The sequence below is a fragment of the Ostrea edulis genome, chromosome 5 (assembly GCF_947568905.1).
Source record: "Ostrea edulis chromosome 5, xbOstEdul1.1, whole genome shotgun sequence".
In the NCBI taxonomy this organism is placed as follows: Eukaryota; Metazoa; Mollusca; class Bivalvia; order Ostreida; family Ostreidae; genus Ostrea; species Ostrea edulis.
The window spans coordinates 63,447,078-63,472,728 of NC_079168.1; the positions used below are offsets into that span (position 1 = coordinate 63,447,078).

The 25,651-nt window shown below is 33.8% G+C and overlaps 1 protein-coding gene across 1 annotated transcript in view; it reads right to left on the bottom strand.

Moving 5' to 3' along the window:
- Positions 1-25,651, bottom strand: part of LOC125651075 (calcium permeable stress-gated cation channel 1-like) — a 91,253-nt gene that overhangs the window by 50,267 nt on the left and 15,335 nt on the right. Inside the window, 14 exon segments of the mRNA XM_056165091.1 lie at positions 2,105-2,132; positions 12,287-12,405; positions 13,660-13,764; positions 13,874-13,942; positions 15,018-15,071; positions 15,169-15,229; positions 15,742-15,882; positions 17,216-17,340; positions 18,039-18,083; positions 18,673-18,748; positions 18,986-19,172; positions 19,268-19,395; positions 19,814-19,890; positions 24,392-24,453. Coding sequence (XP_056021066.1) covers positions 2,105-2,132; positions 12,287-12,405; positions 13,660-13,764; positions 13,874-13,942; positions 15,018-15,071; positions 15,169-15,229; positions 15,742-15,882; positions 17,216-17,340; positions 18,039-18,083; positions 18,673-18,748; positions 18,986-19,172; positions 19,268-19,395; positions 19,814-19,890; positions 24,392-24,453 — 1,277 coding nt within the window.

Sequence of the window (25,651 nt, forward strand, 5' to 3'; positions counted from 1 at the left end):
AATCGTAGGTCATGGTGACCTACTTTTTGGTCATCGAACTCCGAACATGCAAGACCCATCAACTGACAAAGTTTGATGACTGTAGGTCAAATAGTATCTGAAATATATAAATATAGCCGTCAAATTCCAAAAGTAGGTCAAGGTGACCTACTTTTTGGTCAACACCCTTCAAACATGCAAGACCCAACAACTGACAACGTTTGATGACTGTAGGTCAAATAGTATCTGAATTATATAAATATAGCCGTCCAATTCCAAAAGTAGGTCAAGGTGACCTACTTTTTGGTCAACACCCTTTGAACATGCAAGACGCATCAACTGACAAAGTTTGATGACTGTAGGTCAAATAGTATCTGAAATATATAAATATAGGTGTCCAATTCCAAAAGTAGGTCAAGTTGACCTACTTTTTGGTCGAAACCCTTCGAACATGCAAGACCCATCAACTGACAAAGTTTGATGACTGTAGGTCAAATAGTATCTGAATATATAAATATAGCCGTCAAATTCCAAAAGTAGGTCAAGGTGACCTACTTTTTGGTCGACACACTCCGTTGACTCAAGATGCATCAACTGTCAAAGTTTGATGATTGTAGGTCAAATAGTGTCTGAAATATAGTAATTTAGCTGTCAAATACCAAAAGTAGGTCACAGTGACCTACTTTTTGGTCGACACAAACCGAAGACGAAGACGCATCAACTGACAAAGTTTGATGATCCTAGGTTTTACAGTGCCCAAAATATGCATCTAAAATTGAAAATGTGAAATTTGAATATCTGCAAAATTCAAAAAGTAGGTCACTGTGACCTACTTTTTTATAAATATGTTTCAAGGCCTCAAGATGCATCAACTTACAAGATTTGATGATTCTAAACCTCTCGGTATTTGAAATAACAACTTAAAATATATCTATAAATGATAAGCCATAAAATTCAGAAAGTAGGTCACGGTGACCTATTTTTCAGTTGACGCATTTCAAGGTCCCATGATCCACCAACTGACAAGTTTTGATGATCATAGGCTTCAAAGTGTCCAAGATATGCATCAAAATTAATTTTAAAATAAATACCTGCAAAATTCAAAAAGTAGGTCACCGTGACCTACTTTTGAGACAACTTGACACAAGGTCCTAAGATGCATCAACTGTCAAAATTTGATGATCCTAGTCCTTATAATGGCTAAAATATCTAAGATTTAAGGAATTTAAAAAAATTTTAAATTTAGGTCAACTTTGAAGTGACCTTGAGACCACGCCCTTTGCCCCAGGGTAATGCCTTGAACAATTTTTAATCTACAACATATCCTCATCCTTATGTGTAAGTTTGGTGATAATCTGCCCTGTGGTTCTTGAGAAGAAGATTTTTTAGCAACCACTACTTTTGTTTGTATTTTCCTGATTATCTCCCCTTGTTAAAGGGTCACATCCCTTTATTTAGTATGTATGAAAGCCCTTGGGCCAATGATACCCTGTACCAAATTTGAAAGAAATTGGCCAAGGGGTTCTTGAGTTATAGCCCTTTTTCTAAAAAGTTTACGCACACCGCACACCGCACAAATGGTCATAGCATTAGCTCTTTGAGCCTTTGGCTCAGAAGAGCTAACAAAGTATTATTAAAGTCAGTACCAAATTAAGATGTTGCAGTATTAAAATGAATACCGAGTATCTAAACAGCAAAATAATTATCTGAGAATCTAAATATCGAAATAATTATCTGAGAATCTAAAAATCGAAATAATTATCTGAGAATCTAAATAATTATCTGAAAATCTAAATATCGAAATAATCATCTGCGAATCTAAATATTGAAATAATTATCTGAGAATCTAAATATCAAAATAAATACCTGAGTTACTGTGTATAAACGGACTAGGGTAAAGTGTGTTTACCTAGTCCAAGATTGGCAACAGGCAAGTACGCTTCGGTTATTTTGCACCCGATATACAAATATATGAAGTATATATTGCAAAGTAGTGGTTAATGTTGTAATAAACTATAAACTAGTAGAAGGTAAATATTCCGTAAAATTTGAATGATCAGCGCCTATTACAGCATTATAGTGGTTTGAAAATTTAACCATTATTAGGGTAAAGCAAATTTACAACTAGGGTTAAAGGAGACCAATGATCAATTCTAATGATTAGGGTAACGCATACAGAAATAACTTAGCAAATGAGTAAAATGTAGAATTGGTAATTGTTTCAAGGTCTGCCCTAATGTCATACTTTTGTGTTAAATCTTTGGAACAATCGAGAATCGAGCCTAGGATCCTTACAAGTTAGGTGCTACCCAGGCTGGTATAAACTATTTGGTAATATTACTACAATATGAAATTCAAACCTATTTTGGAAATTATACAAACTCTTCATACTGAGGAGATTAAAAAATAAGTTTTGAGAAAATGTCAGAAACGTCACATATGTCATTAAACATCACTAGAATAAAATTCTCCCTGTGTCGGCAATTTTTTAAGTGAACACAATGGCAAACTCAAGCAGATCTTTATAATATATCTGTCATGATTTAACAAAATGAGTCTGGAAAACAATGTACAATTGATTTGGATGCGGCAAAAAATGTACTTCCAAACATCTACAGATCAATGTATGATAGAAAACATTTGATAACACTTTTAAACCTGAAATGCCTCAAGATGTGAAACAGAATTGAAGAAAAACTGTATTAAACAACTGATGAAAATGTGGATGAAGAGCATTTTGCAAAAACGAGTAGAGTGTTTGAATAGAGAGGAGGATGACTTTAGAGCTTTTCCGGCAATATACTAGTAGTTGTCCATTTCAGGTTATTTTTCTTGCAAATCTCTAAATCATACACGATATTCTTATACTAGTCATGACTTCTGTTCTGTTGTATACAGGATGTTGCATGGAACAGCAACAGGGTTGTTTTAGAGAGACTATATGGCATTTGATATAGACCAAAGTGAAAGTAATGGTTTACATGTAAATACATAAGTGATACGAATGGTGAAATTATCCACCTTCATCAAACCAGAAACACTACCTAGTGGTTAACAGAATTCTTAGGGTACTTGCTTTGCCAGGTTGAAAAACAATTAAGCTTCCATCGGGTCTCGTTAAAAATTGAATCAGGCACTATATTGCAAAAATACCTGTATTTTGATAAGAATTACGTTAGGTTACTAGTAATTTGTTGGTCATCGTAATTGAATTATTCATGGAAATGAAAGTGAAATTTTTAAATTCTTTGGTTAGAAACATAGTGGATATACAAACTAAATTATATTGCAGATGCCCAGAGTTTAAATAAAAACAATGACGAATATAAAACAGGTATAAAAAAAAAAAAAAAAAAGCAAAGTTACTGATTGTGAAAATTCATTAAAAAAACTTTAAACTTTTTTGAAATTAATTAAATGAAATTAAACCATGCAAATCATAGCCATCGGAAGTATATTAGAAAGGGCTAGCTTCACTGATCAGGACACTTTCAGCTGAAAAAAGTATGTTTTGCAAAAATTCTCTGTGAAGATTAATCCTCCGTCCTCCCCTTGTTCCTACACCCATGCAAATTAAACTTTGAAATTTTGTTGGTCGGTTGTTTGTTTTACGTCCCATCGAGAGTTTTTCACTCCTATTGAAATGTCACCACTTGTACATGAAGTACCACAAATTTAGACCTATGCTTATAGCGTTACAGCCATAGCAGTGAGGGTTCTTTACCATGCCAATGTCTGCCGCAACACAGGACCCCTGCTTTAAAACTCATATCCAAAAGATCCATGATTTTGGCAATGGGGTAATCACTACCTATGTTTACGACATGACATATGAGCAGGGCTTGAACTCACAACCTCTTGGTAATGAAGTGAAAGCTCTAAGATACCATTGAGCTAGAGTTGAGTTACAATCTGCAAGATACACATATTTGTTTGTGATTTCTATTGTCCTCCTGGAAAACACATTTTACGTTGGTGACATTCACAGAGAATTTAAATGTACATGCAATACAGAACACCAAGGAAAACATCAATTTCCTGGCAGATTAATAAATAAATACATTATCATATTCTCCATATGACAAAAATAACGAATATTAAATGGAAAATATGATATAATGTTAAAAATTGGTAAAATTTTATAATTTATAAAGAAATAAAAAAAGCTTGCAATCAGTGTGACCTCTTGAATTCTTATTCATTTGAGAAAAGAAATAAAAAAAGCTTGCAATCAGTGTGACCTCTACATAGGTCTATTGAACTGAGAATGAGAACTCTGTTCGCATAGTTTACTGCCTTAAAAGCTTTTACAGTTATATATCAATTATAAAAAGAAGTATAAAATAAAAACGTTGCATATTTGAATGTACAATGTAGGATAAATAACTTTACCCTAATCATGAAAAAACTTTACTCTAATCATGCATCAACATTCCAAAAACTTTACCCTAATCTGTAACAAAACTTTGAAGCGGTTTTTCTTGTTAAATACATGAATAAAATCTCCAGATACTAAGGCATTTAAAACTAACACTACCTATTTAATTGGTACAAAATAAATGAAGAACTCAAGACAGAAAACATCAATATATTAATGAGAAAAGTAGAAGTGTATCTTTACCCTAGTCCATTTCTACACAGTGACCTGAGTATCTGAATACTAAAAGAAGTACCTGAGTATCTTAAAATATCAAAACAAGTACTTGAGAGTCACAATTTTGACTCAAGATAAGAAAATCCTACATTTTCAAACTAAACCTCAACATGTGAAAAAAAATCAATATATGCACCCAGGGGTGGATGAGCCGAGTTGCATGGGATACATTGTAAAGTCAGGAATGATGTGGCATATTTATAATTGTGAAGAACTAATTGTTGGATATAATGTAATAAATTCTTGTGAATACATTTTTAAAGGAGTTTGGAAATGGGCATCCTTCATTGTTGTATATCACCTCTTCTAATACTCCTATATGAATGCCAATACATGTACAAAACACTTCTTTCTAAATTGGGTAGATTCCTTCACAGAAGTAATAGACTGGAGTTAATCCATTATGTCATCCAAATTCCAAAGTAACATACTAGTACATGATTTCGTTTTCTTTTATTCTCGGTTGACATTTCAGCTGATTTCCCGAAAATCAATAGTCTTCCCTACCTAGTATCAACAATCTAGTTTGACCTTTTATCTATTTTCTCCAAAATCTATAGTGGTCTTCCTTACCTGATACCTTACCCACCCAACAATACCTCCAAATTTCAATTGATTCGGATTTAAACTTTTAGAGTTATCATGCAGATCCAGATATTTCTAACTTTTTTCAGGACTGTGACCTTGACCTTTCTTCTCCAAAATCAATAGGGGGTCTTCCTAACCTGCTATCCAACAATATAAACAAGTTTCATTTGATTCAGTTTTAAACTTTTCGAGTTACTGTCCAGAAACCATATTTGTCTGAAGTTTTCAATCTATTTTCGGTCACTGTGACCTTGACCTGACAATTTTTTCCCCAAAATCAATAGGGGTCTTGCTTTGCTGGTATCCAACAATATATCCAAGTTTCATTTGATTCAAATTAAAATTTTTCGAGTTATCCTCCTGAAACCAAATTTTTTTGGAATTTTAAATCTACTTTCGGTCACTGTGACCTTGACCTTTGACCTATATTCTCCAAAATCAACAGGGGTCTTCCTTACCTGGTACATAACAATATCTTTAAGTATCATTTGATTCGGATTTAAACTTTCTGAGTTATCATCCGGAAACCAAATTTTTCTGAAATTTTCATTCTAATTTCGGTCACTGTGACCTTGATCTTTGATAATTTTTCTCCAAATTCCTTACCTGGTACCCAACAATATATCAAAGTTTCATTTGATTAGATTGTAAACTTTTCGAGTTATCATCCGGAAACCAATTGTTGACGTCCAACCCCCCACCCACCCACCCACCCACCCGTATCACCAAACCAATAGCCAAGTTCAACTTCGTTGCAACTCGGCTAAAAAACACAAATGAGAGATAAGTTTATTTACAAAGAAAAGATAGTACCAGTACACTCTATATTCAAATGCCCTAGATAAAGAATATGCAATTTAAAAAATGTACTTTGTGTAAGACACATGGTCTATTTATAGCGAGTATCTTAATATGCAGCATTCATGCAAGTTTGAAATATATAGTTACTAAGAAATGACCCTGCTGTAAAATCTTAATCTGATCATTCATCTGGAAAATGTACATCAGATGCAAAAACCAAATCATTAGTCATTATAAGCATCTATAAATATAATATCCATGAAAGTAAATTGAGCTATGTAGGGTAAACAGCTTCCTGAAGTTGGACCTCTTAAAAACCTTTAAATACAAAAACATTACCTTCCAGTCAAATGCAGCATCTACATCATGAATGGAAAAATCATCTAGGCAAGTTTGGATCAAGTAAGGTAATAGTTCATTTGAAATAAATAACTAAAACACCGATTGCCTACTGTCTCCATGAGGGTACAACAACAACTCTCTACATCATGAGGGTACAACAACAACTCTCTACATCATTCTGTTTTTTATGGATAAAACTTGCAGTTAAATTGTGTTAAAATCTCTGCAATTGTTTGTCAAAGGATTGCATCATCATTTTGGTTTTCCAATAAGCATGAAATTTTAATTGCTGTGATGCTGTATAAAAAACCATGTCTTGTACAACATGAAATTGACAACCAATTAAGGGGCTTATCTCAACATCAGTAATTTGTGCTTTAACATTTCCAATGTCCAATGTCTTGTGTATCTGTATCCTAAAGACCTTGTATGATAAGTTATCTGTAGTGTTATTTTTAGCATTTAAAACCAGTGCTTTACAATATTGTTTCCCCCAAAACATAAAAAGAATAGTTTCTACACTTGAATGTGGTCTCCACTTTGTAGAGGATATCATGAACTGGTCACAGAAATTCGTATAAAAAAATACACAGATAACATTAATCAGTAATCTTGAGAAGCACTAATTCTAAAATTAGATTGATTGATTGATTGAATATTGTTTAACGTCCCTCTCGAGAATATTTCACTCATATGGAGATGTCACCACTGCCGGTGAAGGGCTGCAAAATTTTGGCCTATGCTCGGCGCTTATGTCCATTGAGCAGGGAGGGATCTTTATCGTGTCACACCTGCTGTGACACGGGACCTCAGTTTTTGCGGTCTCATCCGAAGGACCACCCCATTTAGTCGCCTCTTACGACAAGCAAGGGGTACTGAGGACCTATTCTAACCCGGATCCCCACGGGAATTAGAATTAGAACATCCTGTGAATCATTAGAACATCCTGTGAATTACTGTGATAGTTTAACAGGTTGGGAACACTAATCTCCTGGAACGAGATCTTCTCGCTAAAATGTCATTGGTTTGGTGTTTTGATGGAAAATAATGGCAAATTTTGAGCAATGCTGAATAAGTGTTACACACACTCAACATGATGTGATTTGTCTCAGACAGTCTCTATAGAATTGACAACACAGTCAAATTTCATATCAACATTATTGCTGCGTATAAAGAGGGAAGGAGGCTGAATTGCAATGCACATCGTTCATGTTTTTGTTTAGAATTTGCAAAAGTATAAGACAATTTAGCACTTTTTCTTCTTTTTATGTAAAACACAAAAAGATGTACTCCACAGGTGTTTTTCTTGGTTGTACGGGATATATTTACTCTCGCTAAAGAGGGATAATAGCACTTTCGTGAATATATCTTGCTGTAGGGGAAGTGTACAAGCACGTTTAATTGAATGTGGATCATGTAGAATCTTAAATCTCTGCCTCTGTAAATAGGGCTTTGGAAGTTCAACTTTAACCAATCAAGATCAGTCCTTTTCACTGTTGAAATTTCGGTATAATGATATTGTATGGCATTAACAACTTGAACAAGTTCAGATGGCAGTGGCGTAGCTAGGTTTGAAACATTTGTAAGCAGGGGGTCTGGGGACTGCAGCCCCCCAGAAGCTGATGACATTTTTCGTAATATATAATAAATTTAACGACAATATTTGTAAGCACGTGCTTACAGTGCTACAATGCAGCTACGTCACTGGATGTCTTTCAAATTCATTTTATTTTTAAAAAGTTTTCATGACAGCAACAGTACTGTTGACATTTGTTATGGTGTTTACTTTAAGAGATAATTTATCAACGAATAGCTTTGTATTAATATATAGGAAAAAATTTGGGAACTCGCTTCAGTCACGCGACTGTGTTTACACCTCGGTATGAGAGGACTGTTGCAGACTGCGCAACATCCGAGGATCTGACGCAGGCTGTAAATTAAACTCAAGCAAACAAATATAAAGTATGAATGGTAGTCACTGTACAGTACCTTGCACTCCTATTGTTCTTTGTAATTTATTCTCAGTCTGTTTCTTTCTACGGTTTTATACGATCATCATTCGATATTAAAACTGTCAAAACGTCAAATAACTTATGGTCAACTCGTACCATTAGTTGGCACATCATGCCTACATTAACTCGTACATTAACTAGTCGTACCCTCGTCATGGTTGTACACAAAAAAACCCACAACAAACCACGGGAGTGTTAACTCAATAACTTGCGAATTAAAAACGTTAACTTGCTACCTAATAATGTTAACAGTTATATACCTTACAGATTTTAAATAATTTGAATAGGTTGAATGAATTTAACGACAATAATATTTTTTTAAAAACTGCTTTAACCATTATTTTCAGTCAACATTGATTTGAACATATTTATAAGTATACTATTGTACAAATAAATTAGGACTGAAACGATACGCCCCCTTCACGATACGATATATATTGCAAAACTTATGCCATGATTCAATACTTTCAATACGATACAATTTACAGAAGAAACCAATAATAACATTGATTCACAATCATAATTTTAAAAGCGAGATGTTTCCAAACTGCCAAACAGTAAGATGCTTGGTGACTCTGTAGTTTAAACTGAAACAGTTCATTAATATTTTCGTCAGACACAAGGCAAACAAATGTCTGAACGTTATTCGACATTATTTTGTCCCTCATGCAGATAAAAATTAATAAGTAGAAGCCGAGCCTGATGTATTTTACTGAACCTGTTTGTATAATAAACGTATCGAAACCAAAAATCAAGGCAATGAATCACACATTGAATGTATTTGAGCGTTTATATTGAATAGTATTGATATTTTGGTGGATGACGTTTCAGCCCTAAAATAAATACATATAAAAGGATGATCGAGAAACAAATGTTTAAAAAAAACCACTAACAAACAATAAACATAAGGGTTCTACTCCTAGAGTACATATTTTAATATCATAAATATCTTCACATGGGACCAGAGTGGATTGAAAACTCTTGGCTTGCAAAGATGAAGATATAAAGAATATTACCAAAAAGCAGAAGATGCACATATCAATCAAATCAATTCCTGGAAACTGAAGATTGTTTCTAGTATTTTAATATTTTCTGGAAGTAAAGAAAATGTTGTCATCATCTTCTCGTTTGCCACAATAATTAAGAACAGTGGGAGAAGACAAATTATTTATCGCATCAGACTTCGCAATTCATTTTGTAAGCATGCAAGTTAAAGTGACGTAATTTGGTGTGAATTCTATTTTTTCATGCCTGCCAGTTGAAAAATAATGAAGACTGGTTTCTAATATTTTCCTGGTATTTAATGCTTTTCTTGAATTGACTGAGAGGTAGCTTCCCTTGTTTTTACATGCAATGATCCATTTGCTAATAACATGTCCGACACAAGTCATAGTTTTCTCTGTCTGTAGTGTTATAAATTGAAATGTTCCTTGCTTAAGACGGAACAATGTCTCCTTGGTACTTAATTTGAGTGAATTAATGACAATTTAAAAGATTTACTCCATTTAGTCAACAGTTTATTGTGGTTCCCAGCCAGTTTCCAGGTGAGGAGATTCTCCAGATGATAAAATAGGAAAACCTTTAACTGTCCTGGCTGTAACACTGGATCAGTATGAAGAAAAATATGAATTTCAAATTTCTATCAGCACTGTGTCGACATTGGTCTGCATAAACCCCATGTGCAAAAATTAACAGAATATTTCCCTCACTTCCTTAGATACAATTTATCTCTCATTGATATTCTGTGAAATTGATATGTAAATTACAGGTGTGGTATCATGTCATTTGACAGCAACATAAAACCTTCTCTTGTTTTGGGTTTTCCCACCTTTTAATCGAAGTTGAGGGAGGTTAAGGTTCTAACTATTATAATCCAATCAGAGGAAGTGGAGGAGTGTCATAAATTCTGATGATAAACAAATTTGGGTTAATTAAAATTTAAACAGAGAGAAAAGTTTCATTCTGATTCCGGTCCAACCTAGCAATGAAAGGTGAAGATAACAGTGATCAATCTCGTAACTCATATAAGCAATAAAATAGAGAGTTGGGCAAACATGGACCCCTGGATATACCAAAGGTGGGATCAGGTGCCTAGGAGGAGTAAGCATCCACTGTCAAACGGTCACACCAGTCGTGAGCCCTATATCCTGATCAGGTAAACAGAGTTATCTGTAGTCAGAATCTGTGTGTCAAAAATGATCTAACAATCGGTATGAAATGTCAAGACAGCATTTGACCCAATGATAGGTTGTATTGGCAAACTAGATCGTTATAACAACCATAGAATTTGCAAAATGCTGACTTTAAACGAGACTGTTGAAACCCCTGCACCATCAACTTGTTTGTCAGCAGCCTGCCTCGATTTAAAAACTGACCATACGCAGAACAAATGCAATCTCAAGAGAATCTAAAACAACAACAAAAGAATTAATTATCAAAATTTTATTATGCTTATTATATAACATATAATATTATGTTATTATATAACATAGCAACAATTTTTCTGTGCCACTAAGTTATGCAAAAGGACTTTGTAGTACAATTACTATTTATAAAATAGAAATGTAGCCACATAGCCAACCGCTACTGAATTCTATGATTTTTAAGAAGTAAATGTTACAAAACTTTGTACCAAAGTTTTCAAACCTGCCCATTGCTTTGAATACATAATTTTAGTACCAATGCTATTTACTATTAGCAGTGCAAATCAAAATTAGTAGTTTGCATAGAATGTCTGTATTAGGAGGCAGTTGGCCAGTTTCAATCAATGAGGATCAGGTAACACCATCAGTGAAGTACATGACTAAAGATTCAGAGGGCCTGGGTTCAAATCCTGGCCTGGTCTAAAGTTTTGGGTTTTTTTTCCATTCTTGTAGACCTGTTGCCCCAGAAACTGACAGGTGGAAATGCCAGCCATGCTTGATTTCCAGAGACCAGATAGCTCAGTTGGTAGAGTATCAGACTAGAGATTCAGGGGACATGGGTTTGAATTTTGGAGTGGGCTGTTGCATTTTATCACTTCCTGCTACAACCACAATAACCATGACAACAAAACCCGCATGAAAATTAGTGATTTTAAAGAGCTTATAATGTATTCTCAAAACGAAATACTTCTTTTAGAGGTAGAATGTGAGAAGCACCTTCTTTTAGAGGTAGAATATAGCTCTACTGACATGTGGATGTGACAGTCGTTCTTACCCATTATCAATTTCACAATATAATTTCTTGATCTTCTTTGTGAAGTCAATTTTACTCACAGTAAATGCACTTAAAATATATTATATGTCTATAAGAAAACAAAGGTACAAATAAAAAATAAATCATATACAAAATACAAATGTAGTAATATATCTTTTTAAAAATAAAAACAATACAGGTGTAATTTTGAAACATTGAAAATATTGGGGTTTTTTGGAGAAGGAAGACATTTTTTACCAAGAAAGTAAATGTATTATTGCAGTGGATGAAAATCTGCCAAATATTAAAGAACCCATATTTCAACAAAGTTTTTGAGAAAAGTATGCCACATATTTCCGATGCCAAAATTACTAAAAAACATAAAAACTTTTTAGAAATCTTTAAAAACCTGTAATCTACATGTGTAAATAATGACATTCCTTACTCTTGATGTATTTTTAGCTATTCTTTACACTCATATTTTTGAAATTGAATTTTGTTTCTTTCTATACATGTATAGGACAATGTGTCAGGTTGAAAAGACAGTGCCTTACATGAGAAATAAAGACACTGAAACAACTTGGATATATCATTGACGTTGGTAAGAGAGGTTTACTATGTAGAAATACATGTAGCACTGAGTTACGGATGGAGAGTTTACTGTGTTGTGGATGGAGAACCCACAAGTCTTTTCTGTCAGTTTCAGATTTTTTCAGTGGCTTGTGTAGACGACTGTTGCATTGCCTATCCCCAGCAATGATTCCCGACTTGTTTGACAGGTCTGTCGTCCTTCAGTAGGTTGGAGAGAACACATAATTTGCTCTTGTATTCATCAATATTTACATAACATCCCTGAAATACAAAAATTACTGATAGAAAAATGAACAAATCATGTAACTTTACAAGTATCTTACAACACACAATTACCATGATAAAGAATAAATGTCAACCTTGTTTAAATTAGGAGGGGATAAACACAATGGACACATGGAGTAATTTGAATAATTGGCAAATATGATTACGCAAAATTACAAGATGTGTTTGTGAAACACAAATGCCCCCATAATGGCCAATTCCAAAGATGGTCAAGGTCACAAGGACAAATATCTTGGTACCAGTAGAAAGATCTTGTCAAAAGAAATGCTCATGTGCAATATGAAAGTTCTAATATTTACCATTTAGAAGTTATGACCAATGTCAAAATTTTTAAAAGTAGGTCAAACTCCGAGGTCAACATCACAAGGTCAACAATTTTGGTACCCACGAAAAGGTCTTGTCACAAGGAATACTCATGTGAAATATCAAAGGTCTAGCACTTACTGTTCAAAAGTTATTAGCAAGGTTAAAGTTTTCAATAAATAGGTCAAACTCCAAGGTCACAGGGTAAAAAATGTTGGTACCTACGGAAAGGTCTTGTCACAAGGAATACTCATGTGAAATATCAAAGCTCTAGCACTTACTGTTCAAAAGTTATTAGCAAGGTTAAAGTTTCAGACAGAATGACAGACTGACAGAATTACAGACAGGACAAAAACAATAAGCCCCCCGATCTTCAATCTCGAGGGCATAAAAATCATGCTTCCAATGAATTGATCTTCCTTATAGTGAACAAAATTAGACAGTCATTATTACTTCAATTTGCATTTCATCATTTAACTTTTACTACATAAATTTGTAACAAATTTTACAAGGATGATAGGATGACAATATGTACACTGTATAGTGAAATCTGTCTAATCCGACATGTACTAGGAGACAGATTTTTTGCTGGAATAAACAGCATATCGGAATAAACTGTGTAAAAAAAAAAAACAATGAAATTGAGACTGAAAATAAGGGTTGGAGTGTCCAGTGAAATCGATTGCACAGGTGTCGGATTAGGGAGTTTTCACTGTACATACATTGTATATATAGTCAGACTTAGCTTCATGTATGATAAAAGCCTTCAATAAACTTGATTACATTCAGAGTCAAAAATGAGGTGTAGCAATAAGCATCTAATCGACTACATCTAATTTCTTTCAGGGCTAGTGACATTCAGGCTGACAATTTCCAAAGCTAAACTCAAATCTATTAATAATTATATCACTGGAAATTTTATTGTACCTGTAAATGTCTCATTCCTCCATTCAAGTTAAATGCATTTCTTCCATGGAGAACTCTTCTGTTATTGAAGGAGAGAAGATCGCCGGGCACCATTGTAAACTGTAGCTGTAATTCCAGGACAGCATGGTGAACATACTAATATTAATGTTACATCACTTTGAAAAGCAAGTTTTAAGTCATATCATCAAGACTTATAGCAGTTTGTCATACATACTTTCGCAGATGAATTTTTAATCACTTCAGCAAATTTGTGATATGCTGTGTAGTAAGGTTCAACATCTTCCTGAAAACCAAGTACAGGTATACTAATACTATGAACGAGAAGAGCATAATCTTGGCTACTGATTGACACAATATTTGGGAACTGTATTAAGCTGTAACAGTAAAATCACATAATTTTGTGAGTATATTTTTCATTGTTTTCATTGCAACAACAAACCCATAAAATCTCCACAAACACGAGAACATGAACCACTGCCATTAAGAATGGTAACTCTTCAATCCCAAAATCAAAACCTCCTACAGTATTATTTTCTCTCGCATCATAAAATTTGACCCCACAAAAATAAGTTATTCTATGGCATAACTAAACACATTTTCAGCATTTCAAAATAGTGTATAGACACAGTTTTCCATGCGAGGTTAATCTACTCTGAGAATGCGACCACAAATTTTCTGTGGAAATTTGTTACAGCACAATTAAAGTGCATTGAAGACATGAATATCTTTAAAATGAGAAAATCCTACCATATTTGTATCACTGATAATTAACAATGTACACGTACGTGTATATATCTGAGTGTGACTGTGATAACAGTGTCAAACAGGTGTTCACAAGATAATTACATTCATTAAAATCTAATAAAATTATGATTTGTTCCTAGGTTCAAAACCATAAAATTTTGTCAAATCTGAACTCCCCCAATTGAGATAACTGCACGTACGTGCTAGGTGATATCTGTGTTGAATGATCTAATGGTCCTCTTTTGTGTTTCGACTCGTAACTGATTCAACAGATCAACATCTGATGTAAAAATCAAGAATTGATTCACTAACAGGTTATTATCAAAATATGAATTTAGTACACAATTACTACAAACCTATTATAAAGACACAGTTCATCAACTTATACAATCACTTACTGAATTCATCCTTTTAAACATGAGAAACTCCCCAATTTTTACCAGCCTTGCATGGACAACACTTTACTAATTTTTGGAAGATTTCATAACACCGTTTTCCACAGCATACTTTTGCTATTTTATATATTATCTGCTCTGCTGAATAATGATGATTGAGCAGAATTGTGACCCTGTGGAAAATAGTACGCTTACAGTATACTAGAGAAGGAGACTTACTGGTCTAACACGCAGTGGACCTTCAAAGGCGGGTGCCCAACTAATGCTGGTAATCTACAATAAATTCATCAAACAAAGTGAAAGTGAAACTACCTTAGTTTGAATCACTGCGATCAACACATGATGTACAGTAAGAGTGACAACTTTCTACCTCTTGTCTGTGATTCAGTGAAATTATTGGTTTTTGATAGACCATGTGAACAGGATTTTCCCTGGAAAAAAAAACAACAAAAAATAAGTTTTGCTCTTAAAAAACAATGAAAATCTATACTACACTCTAACTTTTAGACAGTTACAGAATAACTATATAGAGAACAACTCATATCAGTTTTCTTTTTTGTGTTAAAATACAGTAAAACACTTATTGTATAGTCCCAGGGAGCACTCATATACTTCATTACTAGTATAATTTTTTACATCCTAATGATAATTTGTCACTCTTTGCACACTTCATTATACAGTCTACTCCACTTACATTGAAGTCGCTTATATTGAACTATCTGTTATATTGAAGTCATTTATATTGAACTATCTGTTATATTGAAGTAAATATAAATACCTAGTGACATTATTCATATCGGTCAACATTTCAACATTGTTTATATTGAACTTTGGATATAATGAACAATTCAGATCAGTTCCCTGAATTTCAATATATTTGGAGTAGACTGTTATAGTGAATTCGCTGAAACCATATTTTACCGTATAATGGGCCCTCTCTTACCTCTCATAGTGAATTTTTTGGAAAGTAGTTGGTATTTGTGTGAGAGTATGGAATTCCTCTGGACTGGATTTTCTGAAAACTTCAGCCACATAGAAAAGATCTAAGAGGGTGCTATCTCCTCCTTTAACACACTTGTCAAATCTGAAACAGGGTGTTGTGAATATTAATTCAAGGAATATATTCAACTGGAGAAGATACCAATCACTTGGGCTGAAAACAGCCAACAGACGGTCAATGCAGTTATCACAGGAAAAGAACTTTAGTCTCACATTTCTGGAACCGATCGGTACTTACAGTGTGAGACATAAACTCATTCTGGTATCAATGGAAAGATTTTTATATTCTTGTATATGTAGCTTAAAAGTATTACCAAATTTATGGGCGAGATGTATGGTTGTTGGGTTTTTTTCCTTTCAAATTCCACACAATATTGATTCACATAATCACAGTCAGGGTTTTAACATCATGCCCTTACAAATCCACCTGACTAGGGGTAAAGGGTATTTTATCTACCATTTACTCACACATCCACTCTAATGGGCACTCATTCATAGATAGAAGAAAAGGAAGAGGGTTAGAAAGGAATGAGGTTACTCTGGCTTATCATATGTACAAGATAATGTTAATCTGATATAGGTTGTCAAAACTAAAACGTATCAAATGTATATTAAATGTACTGTTATGACATTAATAGTAACTTAAGGATACAAATGTATATTAAATGTACTGTTATGGCATTAATAAAAACTTCTAGGATACAAATGTATATTAAATGTACTGTTATGGCATTAATAAAAACTTCAAGGATACAAATGCTAATGTATACAATCACATATATATTCTAGATGATCTAAAAACTAATATAAATGTATGTTTTTATGACAGTTAAAGTCCCCACCTTTTCTTGAAAGAAGAACCAGTTACTAAATTGTTGGAAGGAACATAAGCTAAATATCTAAATCCTCTGTATTACAATTACGAATTGTAACAGTATTACTATGCTTCACAGATAAAACAAAAATTATCTAATAAATTTGAACAACTACCGGTATATCAATTAGTATTCTGTGAATAACAAAAAAGATGTTTCGTGAAATACAATCCCAGGCCATAGTCAAATCCAATGAAGACAAATATGATGTGTGACTGTTACCTGTCCCTATATAGCTATGACCTTGACCTATCAGCTTTGAAGTCCCTATTCTGTATACATTGTAGTTCAAAAATGATCATCAATGATGCAAAGAGGCTTGGATTTTTATCGAAAAAATCTCAAACTTTAAAAATTTGAGTTTTCTTTTATTTGAACAGTCAAAATTTGAGTAAAATCTCCCAAGTTTCGACTTCATCTTTTTTTTTTAGAAATCGAAACCAGAATGATTTACACCAGAAATAACGTCTACAATCTATCAATTCTCATGGGCATAAAAATATCAGGACTATATATACTTACTTCTGACAAAGCTTGACTTACTTCATGCAGTGCAGAAGCTGTAGTCCAGGTGCAGACTCGTAGTAGATGAGATCCATATGAAAGTCCAGACCTACAGTGGAATATGCCACGTTGATTGGGCTGGGGGTGCTCACCACATCAAATTGCTTCAGAAAAACAAAATATCAGGCTGCAATTACTTCAGGCTAAGCAGAGCAGTGCAATTTTCCTAGTGTAAAATGAAAATGAACTTTGTGTTAAACGTTTGATTATATTTTAAGACATATACTTCTTATATTGGGTAATATCTAGCACACCAGTTTTATCAGATAATTCAACCTACTCTAGCACGGAAAAGCCCTAGCATCCTATTGTCTGATCTTTAAAATTTAAAAAGGAGTAAATGCTCTTGGTTAAAACAGTTATTGCCCCATTGTCATCATGGTATGTCCTAGTCAATACTCAAACCCAGAAAACATAGCAGCAGTGTGCCTTAGTTTTGCAAGAGTTATCTACCTTGACAAAGCACCATTTGATGAGAGCATATACTGTGCTATTGTCAAGATTTACTGTTGAAATCCATAATCATAAAGTTTTAAATTTCCTGTTCTCATGCACTTTCTACATATGTTAATGTTAAATAGCTAAGGCATTAAATTATACATACTTCTAATTTCATGATTGAAGATCAGGTTTTAAACTCCTAGGGATGTGTCCATCAAAAATTTCATTTGGATCAGTAAAAAGTGACATTATATTTCATTGTAAAGACTAGTGAAATTATTAAAATGTCCAAAATACCTATTAGAATCAGAATTTTAAAAAAAAATTATGAACTAGCAATCAAAACAATAAGCATACTTACATGTCCATAGATGGTCTGTTGGACCGGTGCAATTAGCTCTGCTGCCTGTAAAGAATGCATATTCTCATGTGTGAATTCAGCTCGGCGGTAAACCAGCATCAGACAGGGTGAACTCTGATTAGACCTACTTTTAAGTTAAACTTAAAACTTAAAAGTTAGTTATTTTTAACTGATATATTTTTCTGTAAATAATTGTAAATAAATTGTTAAATCTTTGAATTGTTTGTGATTAATTTCTGCTGGCCTTCTATCATTCTGACCCATAACACTAAATATATATTCAAAAATATAAAGAGTAGGTGTTACTAAATATAATCAAAAACAGACCAGTATGTATGCATACACTGAAAAGTGCACAGATTACAGTTAATATAAACATACTTTTTTTCGCGCTGTACTTATTTCCACCAAATCCACAGTCACATAACACATAATTTCACATCAGCAGATTTAAAGTATGTAAGATAATTTCATGTAAGCCATATGCAACTCAATGGAATTTCATACCCACAGATAATGAGGTTCTTGTGAGCCTGAAAATTTCTCGAACGCGAATAGAAGTTGGTTTACAGTATCTAAAGCTTAAAACTGAATCTTTAATTAAAGATGTTTTCCAAGCATTAGTGCACCTAACCTTGCTGACCATTCCTTCTTCTTGAGGTACATTCTTCAATAAGCAGACTCCATATTCATTCAGATCTCTCAACCACCTATGATTATAACCAGCATAATCTCTTAATGTCTAAAGAAATTATTCAATACAAAACACTGCTACATCATAATCAAGGATACAAGGAGAGAGTGGTTGACAAACAAGCGGATGTACATAAAAACACACAACCAAACAGACCAGCGAAAAACAATAGATTGTTGGTCCTAGCAAGAGAATGAAAATGTAGCCAAGACAGAAATTCGTAAGAGACTGAAAAAAGATGCAAGTCTCTTACTGTAGTACGCCTTGCTGACTGGATACGACTTCAGAAAATTCCAAGATTGGATACGACTTCGGCTCACTGAACACAGCAGATGGCCTGAAGTCTAGGGTCTCATCAGAGTACACATGCTCCTGTAGAAACTTCATCGGCAACACTCCCCGATGTCCATCTGACCACTGTATGGCTAATGTTTCATCACCTTAAAATAGAGCAGTCAACGCTGAAGAAAGGTGTACGATAAGGTGATTAAAAAATACACAAAAACACGGTCCCTTTTCTGTTGATTTGGAATACCTGTTTCTGTGATATCCCTTACTGTTGTGTTACAATGGATCTGACCAACATCCATCAACCTTTGGCCTGAATGTTCTTGTTTGCATTCAGGACAATGGCAGTAGTTTCTCATCCAAATGCTATGGAACCTGTATTATGAAATTAGAAATATGATGCTTCTCACTTCCCCAGAGTTCAATTTGATAAGTACTGTAAAAACGCTCATAATGAACACACTTATAACGAATTCATGCTTATTGCGAACTGATACTTATTCCCCTATGAAATGAAAATAATGAAACTATGAAATGAAAATTTTATTGAATATAACGAAGTTTGGTCATATTAAAACAAACTATTTTTTGCTGGTCCTGGAGGTTCACTATAACTTTTTTTTGTACTATGTATTTCGTTGTGTTAGCCTGAATAAATAAACTTACGAATTATACTCAATTTTATTTCTATCCTTACAAATCAACTCTGTAAATGTGACTAAATGTGACAAATAACTTTGAAATAGTATAAGTTACAGATTTCATGGGAATATCTCATGTGTAAATCACTTACACTGACTCTGCACCATTATTCCAAACAATCTTCACCTTACTGCCCTTTTCTTCAATTGACATTTTTATTTCTTTCCTCTGAAATCAGTAGACGACTACTAGATGCAATTAAGGATGCATGATACACAAACTGAAAATGGTGGGTTTTTGGCAATAAACTCATGTCTGACATTAAAAACTCTTTCAATATTCAGATGCACAAAATGGAAGATAAAAGAGGTGTATGTGTCCAAAAGGATTCAAACCCATTCTAAGCTAAGATCATTATCAACCTCTTGACCACAAAATGAATACATATACGCATTTGGCATTCAATTAAGGAGATATACTACATTGTCATAATGGCTGACTTCCTTTTAAAACATGAATGGAAATATAAATATCGCAATATGTGTCTATTCTGTTTCAATCTCATTGATTTAATCAGTAGGTTACCATGTTGACTGCTGAACTGTAGATCGCGGGTTTGAGTCCCACAAGGGTTTTTTAATTTTTTTTTCCAGATTACTTTCTACTAAAATTGCTTTTTTTGACAAAATAAAGTAAATTCAAAAGTTTTCTATTTCAAATTATTGCTGCACATGTCCTTCACTTTTCATCGATATTAAATTTCTCTGGTGTAACATTCATCCTTAAAAAATAAACACTATACAACATTAATCTAAAGCAGATCACTTAAGCTGCTAAAAACTCTTACATTTCAGTGTGTATAGTGTTTCGGGATTTCTAAAGACATTTTTATTAAAGTTACATGCAGTATTTGTTGAGTATGTGCCTGTTGTATGTTTCATGCATATCTTTAAAATAAAATTAGCACTCATAAAAATGGGGGGGGGGGGGGAGAGAGAGGGGGGGTTACAGGGTTACATTGCAAGACATTAATTTTGAAATATCATTTTCTACTACAAACTCTTACATTCTTAAAATTAAATTTTTCTTTCATTTTCAATCTAGAATACACAAGTCATAAAGGACGTTTTCTTCCCATCTACTCTAGTTTTATAAAGAAGGATAAAATAACAAGAAATGAGTGTAAAATCAGAGATATCTATCTATTGTAAGGGTAGCCATACATTTTTGTATATAAATAATTCAATATTGATTCTCTCTTTATCATTTCTTTGACAAATGCTTTGTCAAATTTTTTCACAAACTGCGTTGAAAATGTGAAAAATTCCTTCAAAATAAGAATAAAGGGATCCCTGTCTAGCTTTGGTGGGAAACATTCATCTTCAAACAAAATAATGATTCAAGCAAAGAAATATATCACTGAGAACCGTTACAAATGGAAAGTGGAAATCATGTACAAAGATAATTTGAAATTCAAAACTCACTCAAAGAAAAAATGCACTTTTAGTAGAATGTAATCTAAAGTTTAAAAAAAAATCAACTTCTGAGTCATAATCTACAGATGATCAGTCATACATTAACTCACTGTGCTAACAGTAAACTGTGAAGTTTAAAAGGACAAAAAATATGTCACTAGTGTTTATTTTTTCCATAGATGGTTTGGAAGGAAATCAGTTATTCATAGGCAGGGCTCGAAATCAACATACACCCAGTAGTCCGTGACTGGTAAAAAGTCTGGCGGACTGATTGACATTTGTTTTAGTCAGTCCGATGGGACTGGTTAATTTTCTAAAGCATCATTTTGGAAAATATACTACACACATTTGGCATGCTTCTGTACAGATATCAGACGAATCTGATTCGTAATAAATCCTACATAAGTGTTACAATATTGTCTGAGGCATATTGAGTTAAATTTCATTTTGATAACATTAACGAAATATGTTTAATTATTTCTGGAAAACTCGGTTGGACTATTAAATTTTTCTGCGGACTGGATGAAATTATACCCCATCAGTCCGGCTGGACTGGTGACATAAAAAGTTAGCTTCAAGCCCTGATAGGCATTATGATAAATAAAAATAAAATAAATATTTATTCGGTATATACATATATACATACAAACATACATACATAAATACCAAGGATAACCCATGAAAGCTCGAAAGCTTATTTCCAATGGGGTCCTTTAATGCACGGATGTTTGTGCTAGGGGGTCATTTATGTGGGAGGAAATCGGAGTACCCGGAGGAAACCCACGTGTCCGAGCGGGCGACCGTCATACCCTTTCACATACAACCACTGCCGATCACGGGGATCGAACTCGGGTCGCAGCGGTGAGAAATGAGAGCGCTACCTCTGCGCTACCCGGACACCCTCTGCCCTACCCGGACACATGATGATATGTTATTCATCCTTAAATCTAATTCTAAATCAGGCGCACTCTATTTTTACCAGCAAACTTAAAGACATCATCATATAATCGATGATAACTCCTCATTCCAAACTTAAAGACACCTTATATAATCGATGATAACTCCTTTTTAGACAATCATTGATTATATAATGATGTCTTTAAGTTTGGAAAAAGGAGTTAGAAAATAATTGATTATATCTGACATCATTATATAATTATCGATGATAACTCCTCTTTCCAAACTTAAAGACTTCAATAATATAATCCATGATTTTCTAACTCCTCTTTCCAAACTTAAAGACATCATTACAGTGCTCCCTCATTATATTGCCAACTTTTGTTCAAAATCAATGTGAGCAATAGAGCAGGGGTGGCAATATAAGGAATTTACCATTACAGAAAATTCACTGAGCATGCAGTCAAAAGAAATTCAATGCTGTAAATTTATTTGGTCTCTATGCAGTATAAACATTTAGATAATCATGAGTTTAATTCAGCAATTATTTGTAATAAACCTGATCACCTGCATACCTTGTCCAGACTACCACACTGCTCTCAAAGTAAGGGTGTGACTACTGATGGGTGTTAGGTACTTGGCATTATTATCAAGGGTAAGCCCTATAAAATTTGATCATTTGTTTGTGAAAATTAGTGGCATATGGCATTATATCCGGGGTGTTAACATGGGGAGCAATGTTCTTTTGGATTTTCAGGCAATAAGAGGGAGTGGCATTATAACAAGGGGTGGGGTGGGGGTAATATATCGAGGGAACACTGTATATAATTGATGATTTTGTTTTTCCAAAAAGGTATGCTACCTGAACAAGCTGTATTATGCTTATATCTTCAGGGAAAGGTGTACCCAATTTTCAAATGCCCTTAGAAAAAAATCAATATATGCACCCAGGGGTGCATAAACCGAGTTGCATGGGATACATTGTAAAGTCAGGAATGATGTGGCATATCTATAATTGTGAAGAACTGATTTCAGTTTAAAACTTTTCGAGTTACTGTCCAGAAACCATATTTGTCTGAAGTTTTCAATCTATTTTTGGTCACTGTGACCTTGACCTTTGACCTTTTTTCTCCAAAATCAATAGGGGCCTTGCTTTGCTGGTATCCAACAATATAACCAAGTTTCATTTGATTCAAATTAAAAAGTTTCAAGTTATCCTCCGGAAACCAAATTTTTGGGGGGGAATTTTAAATCTATTTTCGGTCACTGTGACCTTGACCTTTGACCCATTTTCTCCAAAATCAATAGGGTTTTTCCTTACCTGGTACATAACAATATCTTTAAGTATCATTTGATTTGGATTTAAACTTTCTGAGTTATCATCCGGAAACCAAATATTTCAGAAATTTTCATTCTATATTCGGTCAGTGACCTTGACCTTTGACCTTTTTCTCCAAAATCAATAGGGGTCTTCCTTACCTGGTACCCAATAATATCTCAAAGTTTCATTTGATTCGGATTTAAATTTTCTGAGTTATCATCCGGAAACCAAATTTTTCTGAAATTTTCATTCTATTTTAGGTCACTGTGACCTTGACCTTTGACCTTTTTTCTCCAAAATCTATACGGACCTTGCTTTGCTGGTATTAAACAATATAACCAAGTTTCATTTGATTCAAATTAAAAATTTTCAAGTTATTCTCCGGAAACTAATTTTTTTTTTGGAATTTTAAATCTATTTTCGGTCACTGTGACCTTGACCTTTGACCCATTTTCTCCAAAATCAATAGGGTTCTTCCTTACCTGGTACATAACAATATCTTTAAGTATCATTTGATTTGGATTTAAACTTTCTGAGTTATCATCCGGAAACCAAATATTTCTGAAATTTTCATTCTATATTCGGTCACTGTGACCTTGACCTTTGACATTTTTTCTCCAAAATCAATAGGGGTCTTCCTTACCTAGTACCCAACAATATATCAAAGTTTCATTTGATTCAGATTTAAAATTTCTGAGTTATCATCCGGAAACCAAATTTTTCTGAAATTTTCATTCTATTTTTGGTCACTATGACCTTGACCTTTGACAATTTTTCTCCAAAATCAATAGGGGTCTTCCTTACCTGGTATCCAACAATATATCTAAGTTTAATTTGATTATATTGTAAACTTTTCGAGTTATCATCCGGAAACCAATTGTTGACGCCCAACCGCCCACCCGCCCGCATCACCAAACCAATAGCCGAGTTCAACTTCGTTGCAACTCGGCTAAAAATATCAAAACATATCTCTGACAGAAATATTCCTGACATATCCCCCTCCCCTTAATAGTAAAAGTAATAAATAAATCTTTACCTTCTCAAAGGAAATAGTTGTAGAACAATAACCTCTTTCACCATTAACTGGAAACAACTGCCCTGGATTAGAAGTCAAAACTCCATGACAGTTTAATAGGCTCTTTATTCCAAATCAAGGCCCTTTCAGGCATTACAAATAAAATACATGGTTAGTACACATAAGTACATACAAATTGCACATATAATACAATTTACAGTATAACATTTCATCACAACACTGGTTTAACTAACCCCCCCCCCCTCCCCAACCCCCCCCCCCCCCCCCCCCCCCCCCCCCCCCCCCCCCCCCACACACACACACACTTGCTTCCATTGGTTTATATCCTCTTTTTTTTTTTTTTACAAACTAGACATCTATTGTTTTTATTCATGAATATGTAGCTTTTTATGTCAAGTTCATAGGTCAGTGTTTTTTCAAGAAAATTAAGTAAAACAGCAAAGGCTTGTTGCAAATAAAACAGAAGTAACTATGAATACGGATAGTGAAATGATTTTCATTATTAACTCATTATTGTGTTTGTAATTAACATTAGACAAACTAACACCTAACATAGTACTACATACTGAGGTAACAATACATAGGTTTATGTCTAATGTCTTCTAAGGTCAATTCAACTTAGTAGATTATCATCCAGGGTCACAAAAATATATGGGGTGAGTGGGAGGATTTTATTTTTTAATTTTTATTTCCCCGAGAGAAAAAAATTAATGACAAAAGGCATCACACAAAGTGTTAATCAAGTTAACATTCAAAGAATCCTTGGTAGAAGATATAAAACCAACATTCTGTGACTATTCATTCACTCATGTCACTGGGAAGCAAGTTTGTTTGAAGTCTTAATTTTTGCAAAAATAAAAAAAATTCGGGGTGGGCCCTTTTTTGAGGGATGGGTGGAGATGATAATCTATCAATCAATTTTAATTGGCCTAATGTCAGTTTTATCATTTTTAAGCAGATCTATGGCTCAGACAACATAAAACTTTTTTAAAGGAACAAGGTCAACTAGGAGAAAGTGTTTTAGGTCCTCTAATTATGAAATTAAAACACCTAACACAACATGGCCTGGATTTCTCAAAAACAACTTCAGTTAAAACTTGGACGCAAGTCTTGAGATTTGACTGATTTTGACTGCTCAAATAAAAGAAAACTCAAACTTAAGTTTGAGATTTTTTGGAGAAATCCAGGCCAGATTTGGTGGTTAGACCCTTTATCTTGAAATGGTAATACAACAACTGTAAAGATTTTAAACCCTAGTAA